This window comes from Ailuropoda melanoleuca, chromosome 2 (assembly GCF_002007445.2).
Source record: "Ailuropoda melanoleuca isolate Jingjing chromosome 2, ASM200744v2, whole genome shotgun sequence".
Taxonomy (NCBI): domain Eukaryota; kingdom Metazoa; phylum Chordata; class Mammalia; order Carnivora; family Ursidae; genus Ailuropoda; species Ailuropoda melanoleuca.
Genome location: NC_048219.1, coordinates 81004763 through 81031598, shown reverse-complemented (window position 1 = coordinate 81031598; position 26836 = coordinate 81004763). Strand labels below are relative to the sequence as shown.

The following is a 26836-nucleotide window of genomic DNA, read 5'->3' as shown; positions in this document are numbered from 1 at the left end:
ATTTCAACTACCCACATCCACTTATACACGGATTTTTTGATAGATACTGTACTGTAGATGCAGTTTCTCTTCTTTATGATTTTCTCTTCTCTAGCTTACTCTGTTGTAAGAATACAGTATATAATACATATAACATACAAACTATGTGTTAATCAACTGTGTCAACAGCAAGGCTGCTGGTCAGCAGTAGGCAATTAGTAGTTAAGTTCTGGGGAGGTCAAAAGTTCACATGGATTTTTGACCACGTGAGGGGGCGGGAAGAAGGGTGTCGGTGCCGCTACCTCCAGTGCTGTTTGAGGGTCAACTGTATTCGGAAGACTCCAGGTGGGCAGTCCAGAGCTAATATGGTGACGTCAGCGTGTTGTCAGGGACCCTGGCTCTTTCTTTCTGCTCAGGCATTCTTCACATGTGGCTTTTGTCCTGCTTGTCACTTGTGTTACAACAATGATTGATTTGCACCCACCCAGATATTTTTTATTCCAGACAGGAAAAAGAAGATGGGCAAAAGGCAGAACATAGGCCAGCTAAGTTGACCTCTTTTAAAAGAGATTTATCGACTTGCCACCCAGCAATTCTATTTATATCCCTTGGCCAGACTGTGCTGTGTGGAAGTTTAGTAAATACAGTTTTCTGGCTGAGTACATTAGTGTCCAAACCAAAAAAGGCTTTATTAATGAGAAAAAAAGGGGAAATGACTTTTGAGTAGACAACCACAGAGGGAATGGGAACATTGGAGGGTAACATATAAAGGTAAGAATCACTGAAGGAGAAGCAGGATTGGGGAAGGGAACATTTGGTTTGGAAAATATCAATTTGCAGACACCACTGGGAAATCCAGGTGGAAATGTCACCCCCAAAATTGGAAAAGAATGAAAAAATGTTTTGATTCAATAACAGCATTGTAATGTGTTCCGGGGTCGTTGATTAAAAGGAGGTGATGACCGTAAAGCTGGGCAGCAAAATACTCAGCTCTGCCAACAAAGAGGCTTGTCTCACTTTTTAATAGGAAATAGTAGTAAAAAGATCATTCAGTCTACGTCCATTCAGTCTATTCCAGATCTGAAGTTCCAACCTCTGCTACTGTCTTTTTTTTTTTTTTTTGAAGATTTTATTTATTTGTTTGTCACAGATTGAGAGCAAGCACAAGCAGGGGGAGCGGCAGGCAGAGGGAGAAGCAGGTTCCCCGCTGAGCAAGGAGCCCAATTCGGGACTCGATGCCAGGATCCCGGGATCACGACCTGAGCTGAAGGCAGATGATTAACCGACTGAGCCACCCAGGAGCCCCTCTGCTACTGTCTTACCGTTACAGGGGCGCCTGGGTGGTGGCGGTTGGTTGAACATCCAAATCTTGGTTTCTGCTCTGGTCGTGAGATCAGCCCCTCATCTCCACGCTCAGCGGGGAGTCTGCGTGCATTTCTCTCTCCCTCTGCTCCTCCCCACCTCAAATAAATAAACACATCTTTTTTTAAAATTAAAAATTAAAAACTGTTACAATCGATATATTCTGCTGAATCCAGGAAATACTTTCTTTGCCTAGAAGTAATTAGCACATCATTAGCCATAGCAAAGACTCTGTGTTATTGTGGGAAGATCATGATAGTTTGGTCCAGAGAGCCTCCGCTTTGCCATTTATGAGCAGAATGGCTCTGGGCAGGACACTTCGCTTCTCAGAGCCTCAGTTTTTTCATTTGGGAAGCAAGGATGAAAGTACTTCTAAGATCATAATTAGGATCAAATGCATAATGTCTGGAAAATGCTCTTTGTACTATAAAATTTTATATAAAAAAGATATTATTCCTTTTGTGACAATTTACAAAGTAGGGGTAACTGAGTACTCCAGATAGCAGGTGACTTTCCTCTAAGATTTGAAGTAAATTTACTACTTTAAAGAAATTCTGTCTGGTGAATTTCTGTTCAATCTAGGGTATTTCTAATGAAAGTGTGTGTGTGTGTGTGTGTGTGTGTGTGTGTGTGCTGTGAACTCGATGACTACACCAGCATAGTCATCAACTACAGAAAGGTTTTCTCATGACTGAAATCCTGAGAACTTTGACATCCACAGCCTGGAAGACTTCCCTGTATTTCACCGGGGGGAAAAATAATCATCAGCGGTCAGGTCATGCAAGAAAACCACACTCGAGGAGAATCCAATCTGTAGGAAGATTTAGAAAGTAACGAAGTGCAGTTCCTGACCTGGCACATATCATCTCTGGAAACCCTGAGTAAAGACTGGAGGCTTCACCTGTTTCTCACTGTCAATTGCGTCAAGCTATAAATAGGTCTGAAACTCATCTCTCTCTTTTTAGCAGAGAAGGGTCAGATTACAGGTGCAAAGCAAAATCATAAAATGAGTGTCAGGGTGTTTTATACTGTCAGGCAGTCATCCCCACAGCCTCCTCTCTCCTCCTTTCTACTGTGCTATCCTAGAATCCAGGACCCCGGCAACAATGCCTCTGTTGAAACTTGAAGGTAGGTGTGCAGAAGTATTTGGAGAGCTCGATTCTTTTAAATGCAGCCATTCCTTCAAATAGCTTGTCAGCTTTGGTGATCCTTTCTTTAGGGTCAGAGCAGCTTTGATAACACTTTTCAGGAAGAAGCAAGACATGATTTTCAAGGATTTTTTTTTTTTTTTTTTAGTTTTGGAAGGGAGGTAATTTCCTAAAACTGTATCATGTGGTAGCATCTTGGATGATCCCAGTTTGGAAACTGTGGAAAATATTTAAAATTTACTCTGCTCATTTAAACAGAGCCTGCGCCATCACCATTTTGAGAAGGGTCCCCTACCACATCTCTAGCTGGGGGGTTAATTGATAGCCACGGGCATAGTGCACATATTAACCCAATCACAACCCAGGTTTGTACACACAGTATTTTTTAGGATAATAATGTCTTTTTCATTACGAAAGAAATACATGTCTCCTATGAAATAAGAAAGAGAAATTACACTGAAAATAAAAGTATTAACGCTCATGTAGAGAATGTGGAACGCAGAGGAAAGTAGTAGTAAGAAAAAAACATCACAGTCCCATCATCCAAAGATACCACTTTTCACATGTCAATTTATTTTCTATGCAAATTCAAAGAATTTTTAAAAACGTTGTGATTCTATTATACATGTCACTTTATATCCTGCCCTTTTTCTTGGCTTCACATCATGACTTAATCATTTACCATAGTTTTTTAAACTCTTCCTAAACATCATTTTGAATGGCTGTGTAATATTCTAATTTTCTTAACTAATCCCTTAGGTTCTTTACAGTTTGGGTAAGTATAATTATACTCTGAGAACAATATTTGCACCTAAACCTTTTTCCATTTTTAAGGATGAAAATCAGTGGGATAGATTCTCAGTAATGGCTGTTTGGTGGGTGTTACTAAATTGTTTACAGATGTGCTTTTTTGGTTTACCTGCAACCAGCATCGTACGAGAGTTTCCGTTTCTCTAGATCAGATTTCCTTAAAATCACATTTTACAAAGAGTACCTCTTTCAGATTATAAACATAAATTTAAAGAGCCATATTAGAAAGGAAAAGAAAAGAAAGGGATGTGTACTGGCCATATTCCTAGGGGTTTCTGGTGGCAGCAGATTGTAGGTAAATGGAAGAATGAGCGATAACAACACATTCCACCATACCCCTTTCTTGTACCAGTCTACACGCTTCTATTCCAAAGCACTGATTAACAGCCACTGTGATTTCTGAAAGTTGTTTATATATTTTATCTTGTTTTATTTTACTTCATACAGCTAAAGAAAAACGTGAGTATTTTGGACTACTTTTCCTGCTATTTGCCAAAGTATCAATTTAAAAAATGGTACTATTCGTTAATTCAGAAACATGAGTATTTTTCAGCAGTGTTTATTAAGTGATACCATTGAAAACCAACAAATATTAATAATGACCAGGGATGCCTGGGTGACTCAGTCGGTTAAGCGTCTGCCTTCGGCTCAGGTCATGATCTCAGGGTCCTGGGATTGAGCCCTGAGTCGGGCTCCCTGCTCAGCGGGGAGTCTGCTTCTCCCTCTGCCCCTCCCCTTGCTTGTGCTCTCTCTCTCTCTTTCGAATAAATAGATAAAATCTTAAAAAAAAAAGATTAATGATGACCATAGATATTCCATAGCATTGCAAATGAACTCATGGATTTTCTGGACTCCAAAAAAACCCCCATTTTTTAAAGAGAATCTCATGGGGGCGTTCATTTGATGTTTTAAAATAAAATGATGTTCTTGTTTAGATATAGATTAACCAAGGGTCTCCTGAGTCTTGCCTTAGGAAATCCTCGGCTCCAAAGCGAAGCATTTCATGGTAAATATTTGTGACCACATAAAATAAAATCTCTTTAGATGGACTGTAACTCTATATCCCCTCCATCTCAAATGAGACTTGTCCTTTAGCTGATGGATAGTAGGTCTGCCTTGGAGTTCCTCTATGGGATGAGAGTGGCGGATGAAACACCTACGACCTGTCTTTCCTACGCGCCCCCGAAGCACTGCTGGGAAATAAGCATGCTTTTCTGGATCTGTTGAGTGAAGAGGCAAGCATGATATTCCTTTTTCAAGAATCTTGCACTTCCCATGTTAATAATAGTAATTCCCAACTTCTTTATAGTACTGTGTAATTTTTAAAGGATTTCTTGTTTAATCTTTATAACAGTTCTCCGAAGTTGACATTATTATTATTAGCTTTCTCCTGTTATGATGATGAACACCGGGGCTCCCTGTGATTATGTGGTTTGCCCAAGGCCATCCAGCCTCCACTGACACTTTTTCTCACTCCGAGTTCAGTGTTCTGGCTTCGTCATTCTATTACTTGTTTCTATTCTCTCGTCGATTCTATATGTAAATGTAGATGTCCCGTCCTCAAGATAGTTCCACTCTGATGCTCCATCATTGCACACATAATATGCTCAAAAAAGAACTCAACAGTTATCTATACAGACCCAAGGGAGTCATCTGTCCCTTATTCCATGAATTCCGACTGTCACCGAATCTTATCTACTCATCTTTTGAAATACCAGTTTCACTCTTTCCTTCCCACAGTCATCACCACTCCCAGAAATGTTTTTGAAAGGCAGAGTTCTTGAATTCAGAGTCAAATTGCAGCTGTGGTTGCATGAAGTCAAAACAACTGGTTGATTCAGTGGAAGGAGACATCAACCATATAATTTGGGGGCATCGTGTAAACCACTTCTTGACAGTAGAGTTTCTACTTTTCAACTGTCTATAGTGGTGTAGGGAGAGGCAACCTCAGTAAAAACAATAATGTTTAAAAATATGAAACAAATGGTTATGTGCAGTCCCGGATAATGACTGCTTGTTCTGTAAGAGCCAGATTTCGAGCAAGTAGGATTTGGTTTCTGGGCATCCACTTCCCTGGTGTCCTTCCTGAGGCCTCCAGCAGCATTGCCACAGACCCACCGTGACAAGCCAGTTGCACCCTCGTCCTCATCCCTAAGCTCATCTCCATCTCCATCCTCACCCTCATCCTCTTCCTCATCATCATATCCAACTAGCCTATATCTGTTTGCCTTTCGTGGTGCATGAAGCCTCTTCTAACTTCTGCTTGCCATCCATCCTTGAGGCACATGCGCTTGCTTGTGATTCTCATAGAGGAATGATACTAATTTCTGGGGATCAGTTGGTAGTGGGGTGGGGAGGCATTCCCAGGCTATCAAATGTATCTACTTAGAGTTCCATTTTGTCCTTTGTGGATTGTGGTACTTGTCAAAGAACTACTCCAGAGCATCTGAAGACAGTTTTCAGTTTCAGGCAGTGCTTGAGTTGAACGAAGCAAACAGACACATGAAGTTCAGCCAGTAGAGTGGATATCTGTTGTTCTCCTGGGATGAGCCAGGTTTGGAAAGCAGGCTGACCTGACAGTGTTGGCGAAGTTATGAATCAATTGCTATCATTTCCAATGTATGCTTCAGCCTAAACTAAGTCATATCATTTGTCATTTCCTTAGTAGCCCAAAGCTAACCCCCAATACCGCATAGCTGTCTGACCAATGCTACCAAATTGCATTACTCAGTTTGAGCTGGTGCTTTAGCCTCTGTAAAGCACTTTCACGTACATTACCACGACAGCCTATGAATGAGGTTTTGTACGTATCAGTCTTACCACTTTACAGATAAGGAAACTAAGACAGAGGAAGGTGAACGTATTGGTAAGTGCACAACAGTGACTTGAGCGCATTACACTTACTTAGGTTAAAATTGAAAATGTGGGATTTTGGAGACCTGTATCGATACTGACGGGGTGGAAGGGAGGGGATCTTCCTCTCTGCATGCAGTTTGCTCTGTCATCATATGAAGAATGTTCTGTCTTCTCCCGTTGCTTCAAATAGCTAGCTGTCTGCCATTCTCATTATTTGCTACCTGATCTTTTCTGGAAATACCAAGAGATTTTAGAAGTATTAGAGGTAATGATGAAACAACTCGGTATGTGGAAAATGCAATGGAACTTAACAGAAGATATTTGATGGCCATTCCCATCCTATAAGATGAAATTAGTTCTCTTACATCCTGAGACTCTTGGGGTTAGTCATTGCCAAGTTAAGTTCACCCCTCTGCCCATTCTAAGAATGGGAATATTAAGGGGCACCTTAGTTGGAAAAACATGTGACCTTTGACCTCAGGGTTGTGAGTTCGAGCCCCACGTTGAGTGTAGAGATCACTTAAAATAAATAAATAAATAAACTTAAGAAAAAGGATGGGCATATTAAAGCATGTAAAAGTAAAACTGGTTTTCTAAGGGTCATTTATCATGGAGGTCCAGGTGTCCACAAGAAATGGGATTCCCAACACTAGTAGTAAATTTCAGTGGCTCCCTTCCCCCACATACCAGCATATCATCAGGTTGTCAGGATTTGAAATAATGTGTGAGGGAAACACAGTATCTGTTCTATGAGGAAGAAAAACCCAAAGGACACATTTATTTCTCAGAACTACCTAGATCCTTGGTTCTCTTTAGGAAGAAAAACTCCAAGGACTGACAATCCTATTCACATCTTCACAAGCATCAGAAAAACTCCACCAGTTTAATGAGAAGGACTCTGTTGCATGGTCTATGAAGTCAGATTTAGCCCTGCCAGAAACAGGTGATCTTAGACGAGGTGCTAGTCCTGCAAGAAGCCAGTCCCTCTTTAGGACCTCCTGAGATGTGCCGTAAGAATCTGACCCGTGTCTCTGAGAATGGATTTCCAAGCTACCCACCCAGAAACTTCTAAAAAGAGAGCAGGCATTGAGCTCTGACATGTTTCTGGGACACTGGTTAGAGTACAGGGGAGCCACGCCCCCAGGACAGTCCTTAGCCCTGTGCCTTACATAGCAGGAACTCTCTGATGACCTCTGACAAAGGGCTTAAATACTAACCCATGAAAACCTCTTTTAGAAATCGATGATGCATTACGCAGCTTTGCTGAAAAAGTGTTCGCCTCTGAAGTCAAAGATGAGGGAGGCCGTCATGAGATTTCCCCCTTTGATGTGGATGAAATCTGCCCAATTTCTCATCATGAGATGCAAGCACACATATTCCACCTGGAGGCCACGTCCACCTCCATAGAGGGCAAGAGGTAAGCGGTGTAAGGGGATTGCTGGGACACTGGGACACAGGAGGGGGAAGTGTCAGGGCATATGGTTCAGTGTGTCTGAATGACAGTTCAACTCGGAGGAGAACAGTGCCAGAGCTAAGAATTCTTCCCGCTCCCCAATACCCCCCACCCCAGCACTGAATAAGCTAGGGCAAGGTTACCAATGACTACAGGAAGAAAACAGTAGACCTCCTCAACTGCTAGGAGCAGACTGCCTGTGAAGACCAAGGTCATGCTGAAAGCCTTCTAGCATGTTCCCGAAGGCCCATGGTTCCAAGGGATACCGGGAAGAAGGGAATACAGTCATGTGATGCCTCTTCCCATATGGTTGGATCCTGTTTCTGACTCCCCGCTGACATTTTAATTTTCCCTTTTTTGTCCTCAAAATGAAATTGAACAGTGAAACATCAATCTATCGCAACGAAACTCCCAATGAAGCCAAAGTTAAATCCTTTTATTTTTGCATTTCAAACCCAGGAAAAAACGTTTCCATGGACGGAAGACCGTTAATTTGGCCATTCCACAAAGTGAAACATCTTCCACCAAACTGTCCCACATCGACGAATACATTTCTTCGTCTCCAACCTACCAGACGGTGCCTGATTTCCAGAGAGTGCAGATCACTGGCGATTATGCCTCGGGGGTGAGTGGCTCCTTGCCCCTCAGATGCAGCTGCTGGGAAGACACAGCTTGATTGTTTCAGCTTCCTTGCCTTCCTCCCCTTCCTAGTGAGGAAGGTGTTAGCTAACTTGTCCTCTGTTACTCCCTTATTGCCTCTCCACACCAATATGCTCTACCTTATATTTCTGTTTTGCTTCATCATCTCACATAATTTATCCTCCTTTATCTCATTTGCTTGCACATGGAGAATATTCTGTAGAATGCAGTGTGTGTTACAGAATACGCTAGACAAATTTGGGCACAGAGACCATAAGAACAGCTGGGGGGCTCTTCTCACTGAGGATATCACAAAGCAGGACAGGGAGCCTCGGGAAGCACAGGGGGCTCTTGGGCAGCCCTAGACTAGAGAGAAGGGCTGCGGGTAGCATAAACCAATCAAAGAAAACAGATGGGAGGAAAGAAAGGGAGATGAGAAGAGTGGAGAGCCCAGAGAAAAGAAGGAAGATGAAAGACAGGCTAGAAAATTCGAACGGGGCTATTGTTTTTTTTTGACCAATGGTCATCTCCGATTTCATTACGGATGCTTACACAGTACGTTATTGCCTGGAATAGACTCTAGTTATGCCACAAGGATAGTAAACTCATGTCACAAGCAACTTGACCTTCCTGTCCTATCCAGAACAGTTGGGCAATTAATAAATCTCTGCCACATGGACTTGCAGAATCAGCATCATATTGGTGAAACTGATGGTTAGCTATCAGTCTGGGCTCCAAATATAGTTTTAATGACCCGTCCTAAGCCCCCTTCTCATGTAACTGACCCACTTAGGGTCAGTCCCAAGATACCTAAAAGTGTCAGAGCAAGGAAACAAACACGATTCTTGTTGATAACATGGGTGCTCTGCAAATGGCAGGCATTTTAGATGGTGAATAACTGAAAGAAGATGTTTAATAGACACAGGGAGACCTCCAGAGTTAAAAAAAAAAAACACCATAAAAATTAAGAGACAAACTTGATACCTCTGTGCTTGGTAGAAACAAAAATAAAAAGAAAGAAGATGGGAGGGAGGACAGGGTTCACAGAAGTCGGGGAGTAGCTGTTTCTCCTCTGAAAGCTGGAGGGCACCTGAAACCATGGCCTGGAGTCTTTGAAGAACCAGGTGTGGCTGTTGGCTGAATGCTGAAATTTCCAGCAGTTCTAAGAAAATGTGACTCTAGAATCTTGCTATTTTTAGCCACGGGTAAAATTCTCTTTAAAACCATCCAAAAGAGGGGTGCCTGGGTGGGGAAGTTGGTTAAGTGTCTGACTCTTGGTTTGGGCTCAGGTCCTGATATCAGCGTCCTGGGATCAAGCCCCACGTCAAGCTTTGTGCTCGGTGTAGAGTCTGCTTAAAGATTCTCCCTTCTCCCTCAGCCCCTCCCCACACTCTCTTGCTCTCAAATAAATAAATAAATAAATAAATAAATAAATAAATAAATCTTTTTTTAAAGGAGTTTAAAACCATCCAAAAAAAAGGATGATGTTCTGATCCATTTCTAACTGCAGAAGGCAGTATATTCATGACGGGGGTGGAGGGATATGTGACACTTGATTCATCCCTGAATATTTCCCTCACTGTCCAAAAAAGCAGTTTGAATTCTCACATGAGAGTCACATCATCTTTCAGTTGAGATACTGTCTTCAGAAGTCCATACATAAAACATCCATGTGGTACCTGGAAGGAAGAAAGTATTCTCCATGTTAGAATAGAATCTTTCAACCACATCTGCTTGATAGTCACTGCTTTCTAGCAAAACCCCCAAACAAGCACCAGACGATATAAGCAAAGACTTGCAGAACAGGCGAATTTCAGTAGAAACGGAAGAGTTGAAAAAACTTCTGGACCAGCTCCTGGAGAAAGACCCTAGGGCCCAAGTAAAGTCGGAAGCAGCCGTGTGGGCAGGCAAGGCTCAGCATGGGCAGCAAAAGCAGGGGAGTGGGGTCGTACCAAAGACAAACTTTACTGGCTTCTTGGATTTTCACAGGAGTGACTCTGATACTCTGACATTTTCTTGGCAGGTTACAGTTGAAGACTTTGAAATGGTTTGCAAAGGTCTATATAGGGCATTGTGTATACGGGAGAGGTATATGCAGAAGTCATTTCAGAGGTTCCCTAAAACCCCTTCCAAGTACTTGCGGAACATTGACGGTGAGGTTTCGGTAGCAAATGAGAGCTTCTATCCAGGTAAGTAATTTTCTTATGCAGTGTATGAAATTGATCTTTAGGTTTAACTACTAAATATCAGGTATGCTCCTGGATTACAGTAGCTCCCCCCCCCATCCATGGTTTGGCTTTCTGCGGCTTCAGTCACCCGAGGTCAGCTGAGGTCCATGAACAGATGATCCTCCTGATTTATTGTCACATCGGTAGTGGCCTCATGCTGCGTCACAATGCCTACAGCAAGCACTGACTTCATCTCACGTAGGCATTTTATCATCTCACATCATCATAAGAGGAAGGGTGAGCATAGGGCAATAAGATATTTTGAGAGGGGCACCTGGGTGTCTCAGTTGGTTAAGCATCCAACTCTTGATTTCAGCTCGAGTCATGATCTCAGGGTCGTGAGATCGAGCCCTGCGTCAGACTCTATGCTCAGCGGGGAGTTTGCTTGAGATTCTCTCTCTTCTCCCTCTGCCCCTCCCCCCACTCACACTCACTCTCTCTCCCAAAATAAATAAAATCTTTAAAAAAAGATATCTTGAGAGAGATCACATTCACCTAACTTTTATCACAGCAGATTGTTAGAATAGTTCTATTTTGTTATCGTTGTTGTTAATCTCTTACTGTGCCTAATTTATACAAAAATGAGTAAGTTGATAGACCAGTAGCCCATTAATAGGTATGTAGGTATAGGAAAAGACATAGTACATACAGGGTTCAGTATTATCACAGTTTCAGGCATCCACTGGGGGTCTGGGAACATATCCCCTATGGATAAGGAGGGACTACTGTATAAATAGTCCGATCTAAAAATATCATTGTCATCTTTGACTCCATCGTCTCTCCTGCCCACGTGCACAATTGCATGATTAATTCCGTACAATATCTCTCCAAATCTCCCCTTTTTGTTATTCCCCGAACCCTAATTTAGGCCTATATTTCTCCTTGTCCAGATTATTGCCATAGTTTCTGAGCTTCTCTGTTAAATTCTAATCTCACTCCCTTTTGGCTCATATTCACGTTAGTGCCAGCTATTAAAACACAGATCTGAGCATATCCTTCTCCCACCCAAAACCTTTAATTGCTGCCCATTACTTACAAAGTTAAGTCCAATTTTTAGCCTGGCATTCAAGGCCTACCATGAGCTGTCCTCCTAACTACATTTTCTTTATTGATTTTTGGACCTGCACCCTCAACCTATTTATACATCTAGCTTATCTGCTCCACCTCTGTTCTGGTGGGACGTATTTCCTGTCCTCCACTTGGTTCAGCACTTTCTTGCCCCCATACTGTTGTCATGCTGTGCCCTGTGCCCGAACAGGGGGACAGTTCACTTTTTCTCTGTACGTCCAAATGTCCAGATCCAACTTCATCCTTCAATGTGCAGCCCACATACCATCATTTCCTGCCTTGCTTTAACCTCCGGATAAATCTAAGCTGTATGTTTTGACTTTCCATAGTACTTTGTTTACATATCTCCCTTTTTACTTTCTGCCGTAGATGAAGTACCTTTTTTCAATAATCAGATTTTAAGAACTTCACAGATTTCTGTTGGGTAACTGTGTCATCATTTATTTAACCAACTCTCATTTTTAGGCATTTAGATTTCTGACTTTTAAAAATTTATTTCCAATAAGGCTACAATAAATGGCTTAATATAAACATCTCTGTGTAGTTGCTTTACATCTTTCAGATTATACTTCTAGGATTGAAATTTCAAGGGAGGCAAATATTAAAGTGTTTCTGAACTTTCAGATTGTTACATCATGAAAGATTTCCAGTTCTGCCACTTCTTCTCTATGATTCCTTTTAATATTAAAACCATTTTAAACATGTATCCCGTTTGGTAATTGGTTTACTTATTTTTCTATAATATTGACATTTAGGATATCTGTTTTGCCTTTGTTTCTTCTAAATTATGCTTTATCTCTCTGGGATGTTTAAGAATAAAGATTTGAAAATTAAGATATAACATTGCAACATATTGTTTCACTTCTCTCATGTTCCTTAGCTCCCAGTTTTGAATAGAAAACGAGTGACTTTTTCTTTCTATCTCATTTTACCCACTCTGGCCATTAGTCATCACTTGCAAACTGGAGACTTCCTGCTGCCTTGGGCACATACTTGTTGAAAGTAAAAGGCTAAGTGCCTTCTAGGCCGTGACAGCATAGAATTTGTTCTTGGCTTTCTTAGACTGAAATTATTAGCATGGAAAGAAGGGACATTTACCCACAAAATCCCTTCTCAATTCCTTTAGCAGAGATTGTAAAATCTTTAAAAGGTGGGTAATATCAGAGAAGGAGACAAACCAGGAGAGACTCTGGACTCTGGGAAACAAACTGAGGGTTACAGAAGGGAGGGGATTGGGGGGATGGGGAACCGGGTGATGGGTATTAAGGAGGGCACCTGTTGGGATGAGCACTGGGTGTTACACACCACTAATGAATCACTGAACTCTACAACAAAAACTTAGGATGCACTGTATGTTGGCTAACTGAACACAACGAAAAATAAAAACTAAAATAAAAAATAAAAACAGCTCTTTCTATACCTTCAAAAAAAAGGTGGGTAATATAACAAGAACTGTAATTCTTATAGTAAGAAATTATTTTATATTTCCATTTATATTAAAACCACTCTAGGTGGAGTGCAAAGGGTGTTTAGGGCAGCGAGACTATTCTGTATGATACTATGAGTGGATACGTGTCATCATACATTTGTCAAAACCCATAGAATGCACAACCCCATGAGTGAACTCCAAGGTAAACTATGGACTTCGGGTGATTAATGACCTGCCAGTGTTACATTCATCCATTGTGACAAACGTCGCACTCTGGTGGAGGGTGTGGAGAGCGGGGAAGCAGTGCCTGTGTGGGGGTAGGAGGGTATGGGAACTGTGCACTTGGTGCTCAATTTTACTACGAACCTAATACCGCTCTAAAATAGAAAGTCTAGGGGCGCCTGGGTGGCACAGCGGTTAAGCGTCTGCCTTCGGCTCAGGGCGTGATCCCGGCGTTATGGGATCGAGCCCCACATCAGGCTCCTCTGCTATGAGCCTGCTTCTTCCTCTCCCACTCCCCCTGTGTGTTCCCTCTCTCGCTGGCTGTCTCTATCTCTGTCGAATAAATAAATAAAATCTTTAAAAAAAAAAATAAAAAAAATAAAAAGTAACCGATCTACATTAAGACCTTCAGTGAAGGGGTTTTTTTTTTTTAAGGAAAAGATCCAAATTCTACTTTTTACCTGTAGTTCGACTTTTCTTTGCAATTATCTCATAAGCTAATAAAATATTCTAAACAAGAAGCCTTTGATAACTTAATAAGATAAAGTAAATAAGATTGCTTGTAAGTAGTATATCAATTATGTGAACAGTACTTCTAAAGAACTTGAAAATCATTCTTACATAGATACAATCTATTTTACACTAATTTAGTCACCTTTGGAAAATAATATAAAAATAAACTTTAGCTTAGTCCTGGATAATTATAGCTTATGACGTACAGGATTCCAGACTAATGAGATCTTACAGCATTTCATATTTTGGTTATTTTTATGTGGCCATGTATCTTATTTCTTGATCTATTACTCTGTGTTTTATTGAAAAAGTCTTTACCCCTCCTGTGAAGAAAGGAGAAGACCCCTTCCGAACAGATGACCTCCCAGAAAATCTCGGTTATCACCTCAAAATGAAGGACGGCATAGTTTACGTCTATCCTAATGAGGCAGCCATCAGCAAAGATGAGCCCAAGCCACTTCCTTATCTAAATATGGACACCTTCTTAGATGATATGAATTTTTTACTTGCTTTAATTGCCCAAGGACCTGTGTAAGTGTTTAATGATGCCTGAACTATTACGACTCCCACCACTACTCCCGGCCTCCACCCCCCACTACTACCACCACGACCACTACCACCACCACCACCACTACCACCGCCGCCGCCCCCACTACTACCACCACCCCACCCCCACTACTATGACTACTACTACTTAGAGTAAGAATGAGTATTTACTAAGTGCTTACTATATTCAAACACTATGTGAGGACCTTCATGTACATTATTTCCTCCCTCCTCACCATCATTCCCTGAGGTGGGTACATTTATAATTGCAGTTTTATAAGCTGAGACTTTGATGAGTTAAGTAATGTACCCGAAGTTACACAGCTGGCTGAGCCAGGATTCAAGCCCGAATGTGCCGTCTTCCAAGCCGGGGCCCTTAGCCTTGAGCAATGTTGTCTTACCTGGCATTATTATTATTATTATTATTATTATTATTATTATTATTATTATTTAAGTCACCCCTACACCCAATGTGGGGCTTGAACTCACAGCCCTGAGATTAAGAGTCGCATGCTCTTCCAACTGAGCCAGCCAGGCGCCCCTCTCCCCTGGCTTTTAAATGCCTTTCCAAATCCTCCCTCATTAATCTGTCCAACTTTGAGGAAAAGATTGAGCCCCGGAGACCAATACTTTTCAAGTGAGATTAACTGCACACTGAAATGTTTGTTCCAGTAATTGTTTCTTATAAGTATTAAGGGTCCTGATGGTTTTGAAATTGTGTCTGTTTTCCTTAAGTGTCTGAATGTTTCAGAATTATGTGATTTAATTTTTCACAGTAAGACCTATACCCACCGGCGCCTGAAGTTCCTCTCGTCCAAGTTCCAGGTGCATGAGATGCTCAACGAGATGGATGAGTTAAAGGAGCTGAAGAACAACCCCCACCGAGATTTTTATAACTGCAGGAAGGTAAACATTGCACTGCTCGGAGGTCACTGCTGGGCAAAAACATTAATCCAATTAGTTCTTGAGTGGGGCAAGAAAGATACTGTTTTTCTGGTTACTGTAAGATTCCTGCAGGTCCAGTGGATTTAGTGAACCCAGATGAATGATTCTAGAAGGTTAAAATGCCATTTCTATTGTTTTCCACGCAGAAAGGTTTACCACATTCCTGCCACAAAAAGTTACCATGATCATGAACAACAAAAATAACAAAAACAAATGAAATCTCAAAAACTGCCATTCAAGGATTTGGAAGATCTTTATTCTAGTCCTTTTTCTTCTACTTCCCGACTCTAAGATATTGGGGGAAGTGATTAAATATTTCTGAGTTTCAGTTTCCTCATTTGTGAAATTGGGAAGTACATCTGCTCAGTCCAGCTCACAAGAGGACTGTGAGTATAAAATGCACTAAGGACAATGGAAAACTAATCAATTTAGAAACACTTCCAAGATGTGTTCTGACCATTCAAGTGATTGCAAGAAGTGGGGATAGACAATAGATGAGCAGATATTTGGGACCAAATCCTGGCTCAGCTGCCTGTATAAGCTTGGGTGAATTAATCTATCAAGTTTCCAGCTTATAAAATAGTAATCATGAAAATATCCAACTCATAAATCCCATCACTGGGCCATGGCTTCGTCATTTTGATCCTTTCTCCCTTCAGGGTGAAAGCTGTGGTAGCTACTTCGTTTTGGGGGTGGAGAATGGTCCCTAAGAATTTTATGTGGCTTAAAGGTAGGGAGTAAATTGGGTGCACAGATATCCAAGAGAAATGGGCATTATTCTTACATCCATCTAATCTGTCACATTCTTGCAAGGGTACGAAGAGGTGCTATGGGTTCTTTTCTGCTGGGCCACGTTTACCAGCTGTCAGTCACACCCCTCTATTTAGTCCTTTCTCCTGCCTCAGCGGGGTTTGCAGGCACCATAGCCTCTAACAGAGCAGCAGGACTAAGGCTGATTGTTGGTTTTCTTCCTCTGAATATACACACAGGTGGACACTCACATCCATGCAGCTGCTTGCATGAACCAGAAGCATCTGCTGCGCTTCATTAAGAAATCTTACCAGATTGATGCTGACAGAGTGGTCTACAGCACCAAGGAGAAAAATCTGACCCTAAAGGAACTTTTTGCCAGATTAAAAATGCATCCCTATGACCTGACTGTTGATTCCCTGGATGTTCATGCTGTAGGTTGAAAAAGATCATGTCAGTTTCATGCTCGCACTGAGAACCCTGCATGCCTTTCTCCTACAAACTCCCCCCCTTCTCAGAGCTCTCTTAACCATGTCAGCTGACCCTGCTGGCTGAAAGCACCCACAGACAATTTTGAGGTTCACTCATTGTCAACTGTCCCAGATTCCATTCTTGGAGCCCAACCCCTTCCCCTGTTCCCAGGCCCCTGTTCCTGGTGGCTCTTCCCTAGCTCTCTATGTCCCATATGTCCCATCATACCCATGTCCTACGTATAATGATACACTTGTGCTCCTGTTTCCTGATTCAGGGACGCCAGACCTTCCAGCGTTTTGATAAGTTCAATGACAAATACAATCCTGTAGGAGCAAGTGAGCTACGAGACCTCTACCTAAAGACAGACAATTATATTGACGGAGAATATTTTGCCACTATCATCAAGGTGAGGAGGAACCAACCAGATCTATGGTACCTGGCCTGGTTCTTGAGGATGGGGAGGAAGAGAGGGAGGAAAGGTAGGAAGGAGAGAAAAGAGGAGGAAGCAAGGAGGGAGGGAAGGAAGGAGGAAAAGGGAAGAAGGAGGAAGTGTACTATCCCTGGGGTCAAGCACCATGGAAATGAATATAAGAATTTCTTTGGAAATGTCCACTGTAATGATTTTTAAAGACTTCTATGCCTGGGCTAGAGAAGCTGAGGGTGTGGATTTGGGACTGATTAAGGACTCTTTCAGGCTCTGGGAGTTGTAAGCCTGGAAAGAGGTGGGATCGGAATCCACCCTCATCTTCATGGCCTGAGCACTAGGACATAGGAATGACATAGTGGGCTTGGGAGATGTGTGTTTTAGAAAGTAGGAGGCATAAGTAAAATTGAATGTCTTTTGCAGGTGCCTCGGATAGGATAGCTCATCGTCCTTTGTCTGACTTTTTCACTCTCTAGCCTCCATGATGCCTCATCCGTCTCTTACTGATAAGATTCCCGACATCTCTCCATTTCCTTAGATCTTTTTTAAAAGATTTTATTTATCTATTAGAGAGAGTAGCACGAGAGAGAGAGAGAGAGAGAGAGAGAGAGAGCGCGCAGGAACAGGGACAGAGGCATAGGGAGAAGCAGACTCCCCACTGAGCAGGGAGCCCAACTCGGGACTCAATCCCAGAACCCCGGGATCATGACCTGAGCTGAAGGCAGATGCTTAACCGACTGAGCCACCCAGGCGCCCCTCAATTTCCTTAGATCTTAACCTGGAATAGTTTCCCTCCGGCTTCCTTTCACACATGGTCTGTTCTTCTTAGTAACTACCTCCTGTCCCTAGATCCCACAGATTTAGACCGCCTGAGGGACTTGTGGGAATTCCTGACTTTGGACTCCTTTCTTGGCTTTGCAGGAGGTAGGTGCAGACCTGGTGGAGGCCAAGTACCAGCACGCCGAGCCCCGCCTGTCAATCTACGGCCGCAGTCCCAACGAGTGGAGCAAACTGTCCAGCTGGTTCGTCCGTAACCGCATCTACTGCCCCAACATGACGTGGATGATCCAGGTCCCCAGGATCTAGTACGTACCTTCCCATCGGAGACCCTAAAGCCTGGCTTCATCCCACCTGTCAGACCTCCTCCACACGAATGAGGAATATGCAGTCACAACAAGCTTTGTTATAGCGGCACATAGAACCGGGTCCTGGGTGCCTGGTTTTGTCCACGCCGGGTTCAGCACTCTTGACCAGAGACAGGAGTTAGGAAGATGATTTCAGTCCAGTTCTTTAACTGGGTTTTTTGGGTTTTTTTTTTAACACAGGACTTTAGGCACATCACAAAACAACTTTCGAGAATATTTAAAACTTAGCTAGGATAACAACTATGTACATTTGATTCTATTTTTTCTTTTTCTTGGTCTTCCTCTCTGTGTCCAGTTCATTCTTTCCCATGCTTATCTGGACTGGGATGTAGCTTTCTTGTATCAGAACCCCTACTACCATCTGCCGATCGTCTACAAGTGCTCAAGTTCTCCATAATCAATGAGTAATTTATCAATGATATTACCGCCTGCTAATTACTCATTGCCCTCAGGGATGCTCAGTATCATTGATCTTTTATCGAACTTAAGTGTTTATATATTTTCTGGCCACCTGCCCCTGTGTCCTGTGTGCTCTGGCAACACAGGAGTTTTTTCCTGTGTCTTTAGCCAAAACAGTAACTTTTTTGACTGGGGTAGAACTTCCCGTATTATATCATTATAGCAGAGAGGCAGTAGCTACAGTAGTTTGGAGCATGGACTCTGGACCTAGACTGGCAATACTTGAATCCTGGTTCTGTCACTTATTAGCTGTGTGACCTTCGGCAAGTTTCATGAGCTCTCTGTGCCTTGGTTTCATCATCTTTAAAATGGGAAGCACCCGACTGGCTCAATCAGGAGAGCATGTGCCTCTTGATCTCTGGGTGGTGAGTTCAAGTCCCACATTAGGCATAGAGCTTGCTTATTTTTTTTTTTTAAATAGGGTCATAATGGTACTTAACATATTGTGTGGTTATGAGAATTAAATTCACTAATATTTCTGGCTACTTAAAAGAGTGAATAGCATATACTTAGTGCTATATCAGAGTTTGTTAGATTGTCCCTGGCTACAGCATATCAGAAGTGTTCTTTTTTTAAAAAAATTATTTATTTATTTATTTATTTGTCAGAGAAGGAGGGAGAGAGAGAGAGAGAGAGGGAGGCAGAGGGAGAAGCAGGTTCCCCACTGAGCAGGGAGCCCAATGCGGGGCCCGATCCCAAGACCCCAGGATCATGACCTGAGCTGAAGGCAGACGCTTAACCAACTAAACCACCCAGGCGTCCCCAGAAGTGTTCTTAGTAACTATTTCACGCTCACCATCTTATACACCACAAGTAAATCACTGACTCTTGTGTGACATAGTTCCTATACTCTTCATATTCTATCTGGACTTAGCTGTGAAGGTTAATATTTTTGCCACAGAGGGTTTGTAGAAGAGATGGGGACAACTGGTTCAGCAAGACATTTGTATCTCCACGCCCATTCTAAACTGACTCCCTCTTTATGGGTAACCAAGAAGAGTGTACCTAGAATGGACACAGTCTTTTCCTGAACATGGTATTTGATGCCCTCATACAGGGGCTACCAATCCTAAAAGTACTTTCTTCCTGAATTCTCTTCATTCTCGCCTCTAGTGATGTGTTTCGATCTAAGAATTTCCTTCCACACTTCGGAAAGATGCTGGAGAATATTTTCATGCCGGTGTTTGAGGCCACCATCAACCCTCAGGCTCACCCAGACCTCAGTGTCTTCCTCAAGCATGTAAGCATGACCTGTTAGGCCTAACTGACGCTGTGCATGAACCAGTACTCCCATGTAGCTGTGATTCATTTTTGCTGCTTATCTCTGACGTTCGGTCCTTGCCTTTGGGAGCTGAAAGTTTGTCTGAGGACTGGGATCCCACAGGCAGACTGACCCCATTGCATGGCTCCCTGTTCCGGACAGATTACTGGCTTCGACAGTGTAGATGATGAGTCCAAACACAGTGGACACATGTTCTCCTCCAAGAGCCCCAGGCCCCAGGAGTGGACAATAGAAAAGAATCCATCTTACACCTACTACGCCTACTACATGTATGCAAACATCGCAGTGCTCAACAGCCTGAGAAAGTAAGTAGACGGACGAGAACGGGAGCTAGGGGAGGATTCTTGTTTTTTAAGGTTTTACTTATTTATTTGAGAGAGAGAGTGAGAGAGAGCACGAGAGTGGGGTGAGGGGCAGAGGGAGAAGCTAACTTCCTGCTGAGCAGGGAGCTCAATGTGGGGCTCGATCCTGGGACGCTGGGATCATGACCTGAGCCGGAGGCAGATGCTTCACCAACGGAGCCACCCAGGCTCCGGGAAGGAGAGGATTCTATTTGACACAGCTCCGCTCAGCCATTGGCACCCTGGGTGGTCAGCCCACTGCCCTGCTGGGATCCTTCTGACCGGCCCAAATCAGACACATCTTTCCCTTGTCTTTTTGTTTGGTTTCTTTCTTTATTTGGTAGCAGGAATGGGCATTTTGGAGCCTTCAGGAACTTTCACAGTTCCTTTTCTTTGGAAGTTTAGGAACTGATACTAATCACTGTGTCATGTATTATAAAGCTCCATACATGTTACCCTTCTTGATATACGTGGGTAAGGAATAGAGGAATATTACAACAGGGTTTTCTGGAAACATTTCCCCCCTCAAAAGCGTGAGCAGGAGAAAGGGGGACTTGGTGACATTGGTAAATTTCCTCTTGAAACTGAAGGTAATCAGATCTTGACTTTCCTCCATACCCTCATACCCTTTGCTGCCTCTTCTTTCAGAAGTCTGTGGTCAGGAAAAATTAAGATTATAATTTGGAATTGCCAGTTTTACTGAATCCTTTAGATGCCCCCACTCCCTTTCAGAGTGTTAACTTTTTTTCTACCAGATTTTCTTGTAAATCACTCCCTGCCCAGCATTGCTGCCAGGTCCTAGTCAGCCACCTGTGATCACTAAGGCAGTTCCCTTTCCCTAGGGAACGAGGCATGAACACATTCCTGTTCCGACCTCACTGTGGGGAAGCTGGGGCTCTCACCCATCTCATGACAGCATTCATGACAGCAGATAATATCTCTCATGGCCTGAATTTAAAAAAGGTGAGTTGGAGGCTCTCTTCCGAATATTTTTTCTATTGGAGCTAGAGAAGTAATTTTTTTTTCCTTATCGTTCTGTCACAAGTTATTATCAACACTAGAATCAAATGAAAGCAGAGCAAAAAAGATTTTTGAGGTTATGAAGTGCAGTTCATTTTACAGAGACCAGAGAAGTCAAAGGAGCTGCTCGATTACCTAACCAGTTAGTGGCAGGGATGAATTAATACAGATTTTTGGACTTTCATCTTAGAACTCTGACAAGGGATAATTCAGAGGCACTTGGCTTACCTTAAACGGGTTTCCACCAGATTTGTTATAGCATGTTTTCAAACGCCTCTTTTGAGAGTCAGAACTTTCTCGTAGAGAAAAAACAAAACAAAACAAAACTGTTTCAAGGTGAAGTCTCTTCTCTGACAAAGACCATCTTAGGCAGTTACAACTCAAGCATTTGGTTTGACTCAATGCTTCTGAAAATCGATGATCCCAAATAAATTTATTCTAAATAGTATTTCCATTTAAACACTATTATTCTTCTTTACTAAGGGATTTAAAGAACATGTGATCATTTTGTTGAAAGCTAAAAACTTGAGGTAGATCGTGGGGTTTTCACACTTCTAGTTTGTGTCCCTTTTTCAACGTCCTTAAATATTGTTTTTCACTTTTCCTTTTCAGAGTCCTGTGTTACAGTACTTGTTTTTCTTAGCCCAGATTCCCATCGCTATGTCGCCATTAAGTAACAACAGCTTATTTCTAGAATATGCCAAAAATCCTTTTTTAGATTTCCTCCAGAAGGGACTAATGATCTCGCTGTCGACAGATGACCCAATGCAATTCCACTTCACCAAGGTACGCATACGGAATCTTGAGCAATACAAGCATGTTTGGCGGGACTGTTGTTGCCCATCCAGAATTTTATCTATTTATTTATTTATTTGAGAGAGACTGAGCAAGCGAGAGAGAGAACACGAGCTGGGGGAAGAGCAGAGGGAGAAGGAGAAGCAGATGGAGATGGAGTAGCAGGGGGAAAGGGAGAAGCTGACTCAGAACCTCACACGGGGCTCCATCTGGGGACTCCGGGATTATGAGCTGAACCAAAGGCAGATGCTTAACCGACTGAGCCACCCAGGCACCCCTCTTGCCCATCTAGAACTTTAAAGTCAAATCAAGGGATTTCGCTGTACTTTTTCTGCTGGATGCATGTTATTTTTTTTTAATACACTCTTTCTTCTTTTCTTCTCTATTTTTTTTTGCTGCATTTAAATAAATAATCCAAGGAACCCCTCATGGAAGAATATGCCATTGCTGCACAAGTGTTCAAGCTGAGTACCTGTGACATGTGTGAAGTGGCGAGGAACAGTGTTCTGCAGTGCGGAATTTCTCACGAGGTAGACCTGTCCTTGACTGGTTGCCCTTCTGCATATAGGATCTGGTAACTGAGTACTGAAAAGATAGCTGGGGGAACACATGTAGAAAAATTATCACACAAATCATATGCTGTTACTAGGGACAGGGACTAGAAAGAAGTCTTCTATCTCTCTGGCTCTGCCTTTGGCAAGGCAAATAAAATACACTTGAGTTCTCAGCAGACCATGCACGCTGAGGCACTGGACGAGTGCTTTTCATGGTCTATTTTTTTCCTTTTGTCAGTAAGTAATGTAAGTAAGGAATCTCTGTGGAAGATGTAATTATAGTCTATATCAGGATAAAGAAACAACAGTCATTCTGCTTCCTTTTCTCTTACAGGAGAAAGCAAGGTTTCTGGGCAACAATTACCTTGAGGATGGCCCTATTGGAAATGATATCCGGAAGACAAATGTTGCCCAAATCCGCATGGCCTATCGCTATGAAACCTGGTGTTATGAACTTAATTTAATTTCGGAAGGCCTTAAATCAGGAGACTAAATTAAATAAACCAAATAATATTATGGGTGAGATTTTCATTGGAGAATATGAATAATAATAGTTATCAGTCATTGAATCCCTACTATAAACCAATGATAGTACTAGATATTATTCCACTGACGTCATTTCACTTAATCATTTTCACTTTATGAAGTAGATAATATTATCTTCATTTGGGGGAAGATGAGTAAACTGAGGTTAGTGAAGGTAATAACCTGCACAAGGACGCATTTATTGAGTGGTAACTGGGGACATAGGTTTGTCTGACTCCAGAGTCTCCATGACTTTCAGGCAAAACATTTGCTCACATTTGCTCTATTCTTGCCCCACCTTAAAATCTATTGATAACTAATAATAACTTGAGGCGGGGCAAAAATTCGAGCAAATGACGTGATTAGGAGAATGTAAGCTTTTGGTTTATAGAATGAAATTTGCTTGAGGCACTTAGACCGTTGAAACGTCCTTTTGACAGGATGCAACAGAAGACCGGCCTTCTTAGACAAAAACAGGTGTTGCCCAATATAGAAAATCCATACTTACGAGCTATTATGCTTAGGGAGAATTTATCTTACAAAAGGATTCTTAGCTGTAAGGACATAGTTGGCAAGAAAGTTATAGTCAGCTGTCCTTGTACATTTTAAATAACTTCACTTACCAAAGTAAGATACACATGTAACTTTTTAGAAACCTGCCTGTTTCTCAAGGCCAGCCAGGTGGAATTCCAATTAGCTAGACCATACTTCTACCCGTACAACTGTGTTGCCATCTAGTGGCTGGGCTGATAGTTCATTTAATTTATTAATAAACAATTACTGATCAAACAGCTCAAGTATCAGGGGCTATTTAGACAGCAAAGGTATCAAGAATAAGATTTCATTCCTATTCTCAAGTTGTTCACATGTGAAATGATAAGATGGGTGGATACAAATGTGAAAAGGAACATTTTGTGAAACATCTCAGAAAGTATTGACTTTTCAAATGGAAAAAAAAAATAAAGGCAGATTCCACTACATCAAAAACTAAGGATGTACTGTATGGTGACTAACATATCATAATAAAAAATTAAAAAATAAATAAATAAATAAAAAATAAAGGCAAATTCCTGCATGTTTCCACATTCTATACAGGTAGCCATAAGCATGGGTGTGAGCCTGACAGCGTGTTTATACTAACCCAAATGTAAAAATCCTCTCCCTGGTTTCTGAAGTTGAACTTCTGTTTGTGGAATATTTGTAAGTACCTTAGAAAACCTGATTTTATTTTACCTTGTTCTCCATGTCATCAAAATAATACAGATTGCTAAATTAAACATTCTATTCTCAGACTTAAAAGGCATTAACTACCATTAGTTGTATCTCCATCTTACCCGTGAGAGGGCAGTAGAACACATACATGTTAATTCCTTTATAACAGCCATAGAACCCCTGCCAGATTTGGTTTCATATTTGGTACTTGGAATTCAATCTGCTTCATTTTGCCAAATAATCTTCCTGAATGCAAAGTTTGGACTCTGAAATCAATTTGAATTTTGAAATAAGTTTTAAAATCATACGATTCTAGCTTAAAATTTCATCTTAGACAACTGTTTGGGAAATTTTCTAAATATAGAAAGATTTGGGGAGGGCGACACTGTTCAAAATTTAGGCAAACAATATTGACATCTATTTCCTCATCAAGGCACGATTTTTCAAATGTCTTGTCATTACTCCCCCCCCCATAGAAGGTAATTCCCGTTTCATTGTCTACAGCTCCTGGTTTCACAACGGTGTGGGATATGCAGCTTTTACTGCTTTGGCTAAATTGGCTTGTGACAGTCATCTGTGATGTGTAACCAAACACCTCTCTTTCTGGCAGTCTTCTATTTTGGTACCTCTCTGTGAACAGATGTGGGAAGCTTTTGGTCCTCAGATCCAAGAGGCTCTGGTGAGGAGGGGTGGGGTGGGGAGGAGTGGGAATGGGGTGCTTAGCCAGTGCCTGGGAAACAGACTCAACTCATCCCGACTTGCAGGCTTAGTGAAACTGGGCTGCCGCTCGCAGTAGGCACAGCGCCACGCAAATACCTGAGGACGAGCGTGTTGCAGGCGTAGTGCTTAGGCATGTGTGTCACAACAGGGCGTGGGGGCCGACCACAGGCGCTGGGAGTATCAAAGGCACCCTGCTCTGGAACTTCAAACCTCAGGTGTTCGGAGCGTTATTTGCATCTGTCTACGTTTCAAGTTGGCACTGGACTGCAATTGCAGTGGCAAGAGATAATTTTATGGTTTCCTTGAGTGAGGTGCCATTTGGATTCCTCGATTAAACCAGGTGGCTGTGAAGTCAACCTTCACGTAAAGTTCAGATCCATCGCCGTAGGGCCGGTAGGACCGCAGGCACGGCGACTGCAATGGAGCTTTGGCTAAAGGCCTTGGCGGGAGTCAGGGCCACCAAGATCCGGGGCAAGGTTCTGGCCCCGAGGCCGACTGGAACGGGGGCGGTTCCCCCCTCGACGGTTTTCGGGCGGTGCCGGGGAACGGGCCAAAGCGTGAGGGGTGGGAAGAGGAGCCAATAAAAACCGGGCTTTGCCGGGTGGGGGCGGGGCCTCCGCCGAGAGGGGCGGGGCCTCCGCAGGGCCTGCGGGGGCGGGACCGAGCCAACCCTGAGTGGGGAACGCGGAGACCTGGCGCCTCCGCGGAGAGGAGGGGAGCTTCGCAGCCCGGCCGCCGGGGCGGCGTGGAAACCGAGGGCAGGTAGGCTTGAGGCGATCCGGGGCGGGCTCTGATGCGGGGGCCTCGGCCCCTCGCGGCGGTAGATGTCGCACGCCGGGCGTCGGGAGCCGGGCTGGCAGTGCGGGAGCCGGCCGGCGCAGCTGTCCGCCCCGGCCCCGCAGTCTGGGCTCCTCCCCGGCCCCGAGGGACGCGCGATGTCGGACCCCGCGCCCCGCGACGACAGGCCTTGGGAGCCCCGCTCGTGGCCCGCGGTGGCTGTGGCGGAGCCCGGCCGGGCACCTCCCCGCCGCTCACCTCGGGGACCGGGGGCGCTCGGCAGTCCTAGGGCAGGGAAAAGGGAGCGCCTCATCCCGAGGAAACGCGAGGCTGTCTCCCGCCGGGATTAGCCGGGGAGCTTGAACGTCGGCAGGCTCAGTCGATGGACTTTTAAACATTCTTGCTTTTTGTGTGTTTTGATTCTTAACGGCATCTGACGAGCACAGCATTGAAAGTCGTCCAGTAGGATTTTGATTTTAAAATTGGACAGTGGAACATCTAAGAACTTTTGAGTAACTAGTATAGCAGATGATGATTAGATGATGAGTCAAGGGCTGGAGTCTCGGCCAGGGCCCACAGAACAGATGTGATACCACGATCAAATCGACTTTTCTGGTTCTCTGTTTCCTTAGCTGTAAATCTGGGATGTTCGCGCCTAGGGGTATTCTGAGGGTCAAGGGACATGAGTGAGAGGAGTCTGTAAATGTTAGGTATTGTAATCTGTGCACCAGCTGCAAGCATATTATGTAAAGCAACTAGGAAATGCCAGGCACATAGTAGGCACTCTGTAAACCTTTACCCCGAAGCTAGTGATTCACCTCCAATGTTTTAGATAAAGTTTTAAATCTCTGTTTAGTGAGTAAATGAATTGTTTAAGCTCTTTTTTTCCCTCCCCCCCAAAATCACCATTGTTTGAAGTGTGGTCCATTTTTAACTGATCAATGAATCTTTCTAGAATAGCACATATTATCTACACATTGTTACTGAATTATTTATCATGAAGTTTGGTATCAATCAGATAATCTACTTTTTTGCTTTAAGTAAATGTTTAAATTATCTGGTAAAGTAAGCTGGGAATATTGTTTCAGATTAAGACTTTCATCTGCTTTTGTAAGATTTTAGTCCTTCAAAACAAAATTAATATGTAGCTGTATTTTTTT

General features: G+C 42.9%; 1 protein-coding gene across 1 annotated transcript; it reads left to right on the top strand.

Moving 5' to 3' along the window:
• The first annotated feature begins 2347 nt into the window (after positions 1 to 2347).
• AMPD1 (adenosine monophosphate deaminase 1) lies at positions 2348 to 23931 on the top strand. Its single transcript, XM_011236460.3, is given in 17 exon segments — positions 2348 to 2383; positions 2385 to 2469; positions 3747 to 3758; positions 7392 to 7572; positions 8068 to 8233; positions 10271 to 10436; positions 14019 to 14238; positions 15030 to 15159; positions 16188 to 16382; positions 16697 to 16828; positions 17768 to 17931; positions 19564 to 19690; positions 19874 to 20037; positions 20916 to 21036; positions 21706 to 21879; positions 22308 to 22418; positions 22777 to 23931. Coding segments are annotated over 17 exon segments (2343 nt in total). The 3' UTR covers positions 22936 to 23931.
• Positions 23932 to 26836: the final 2905 nt, after the last annotated feature.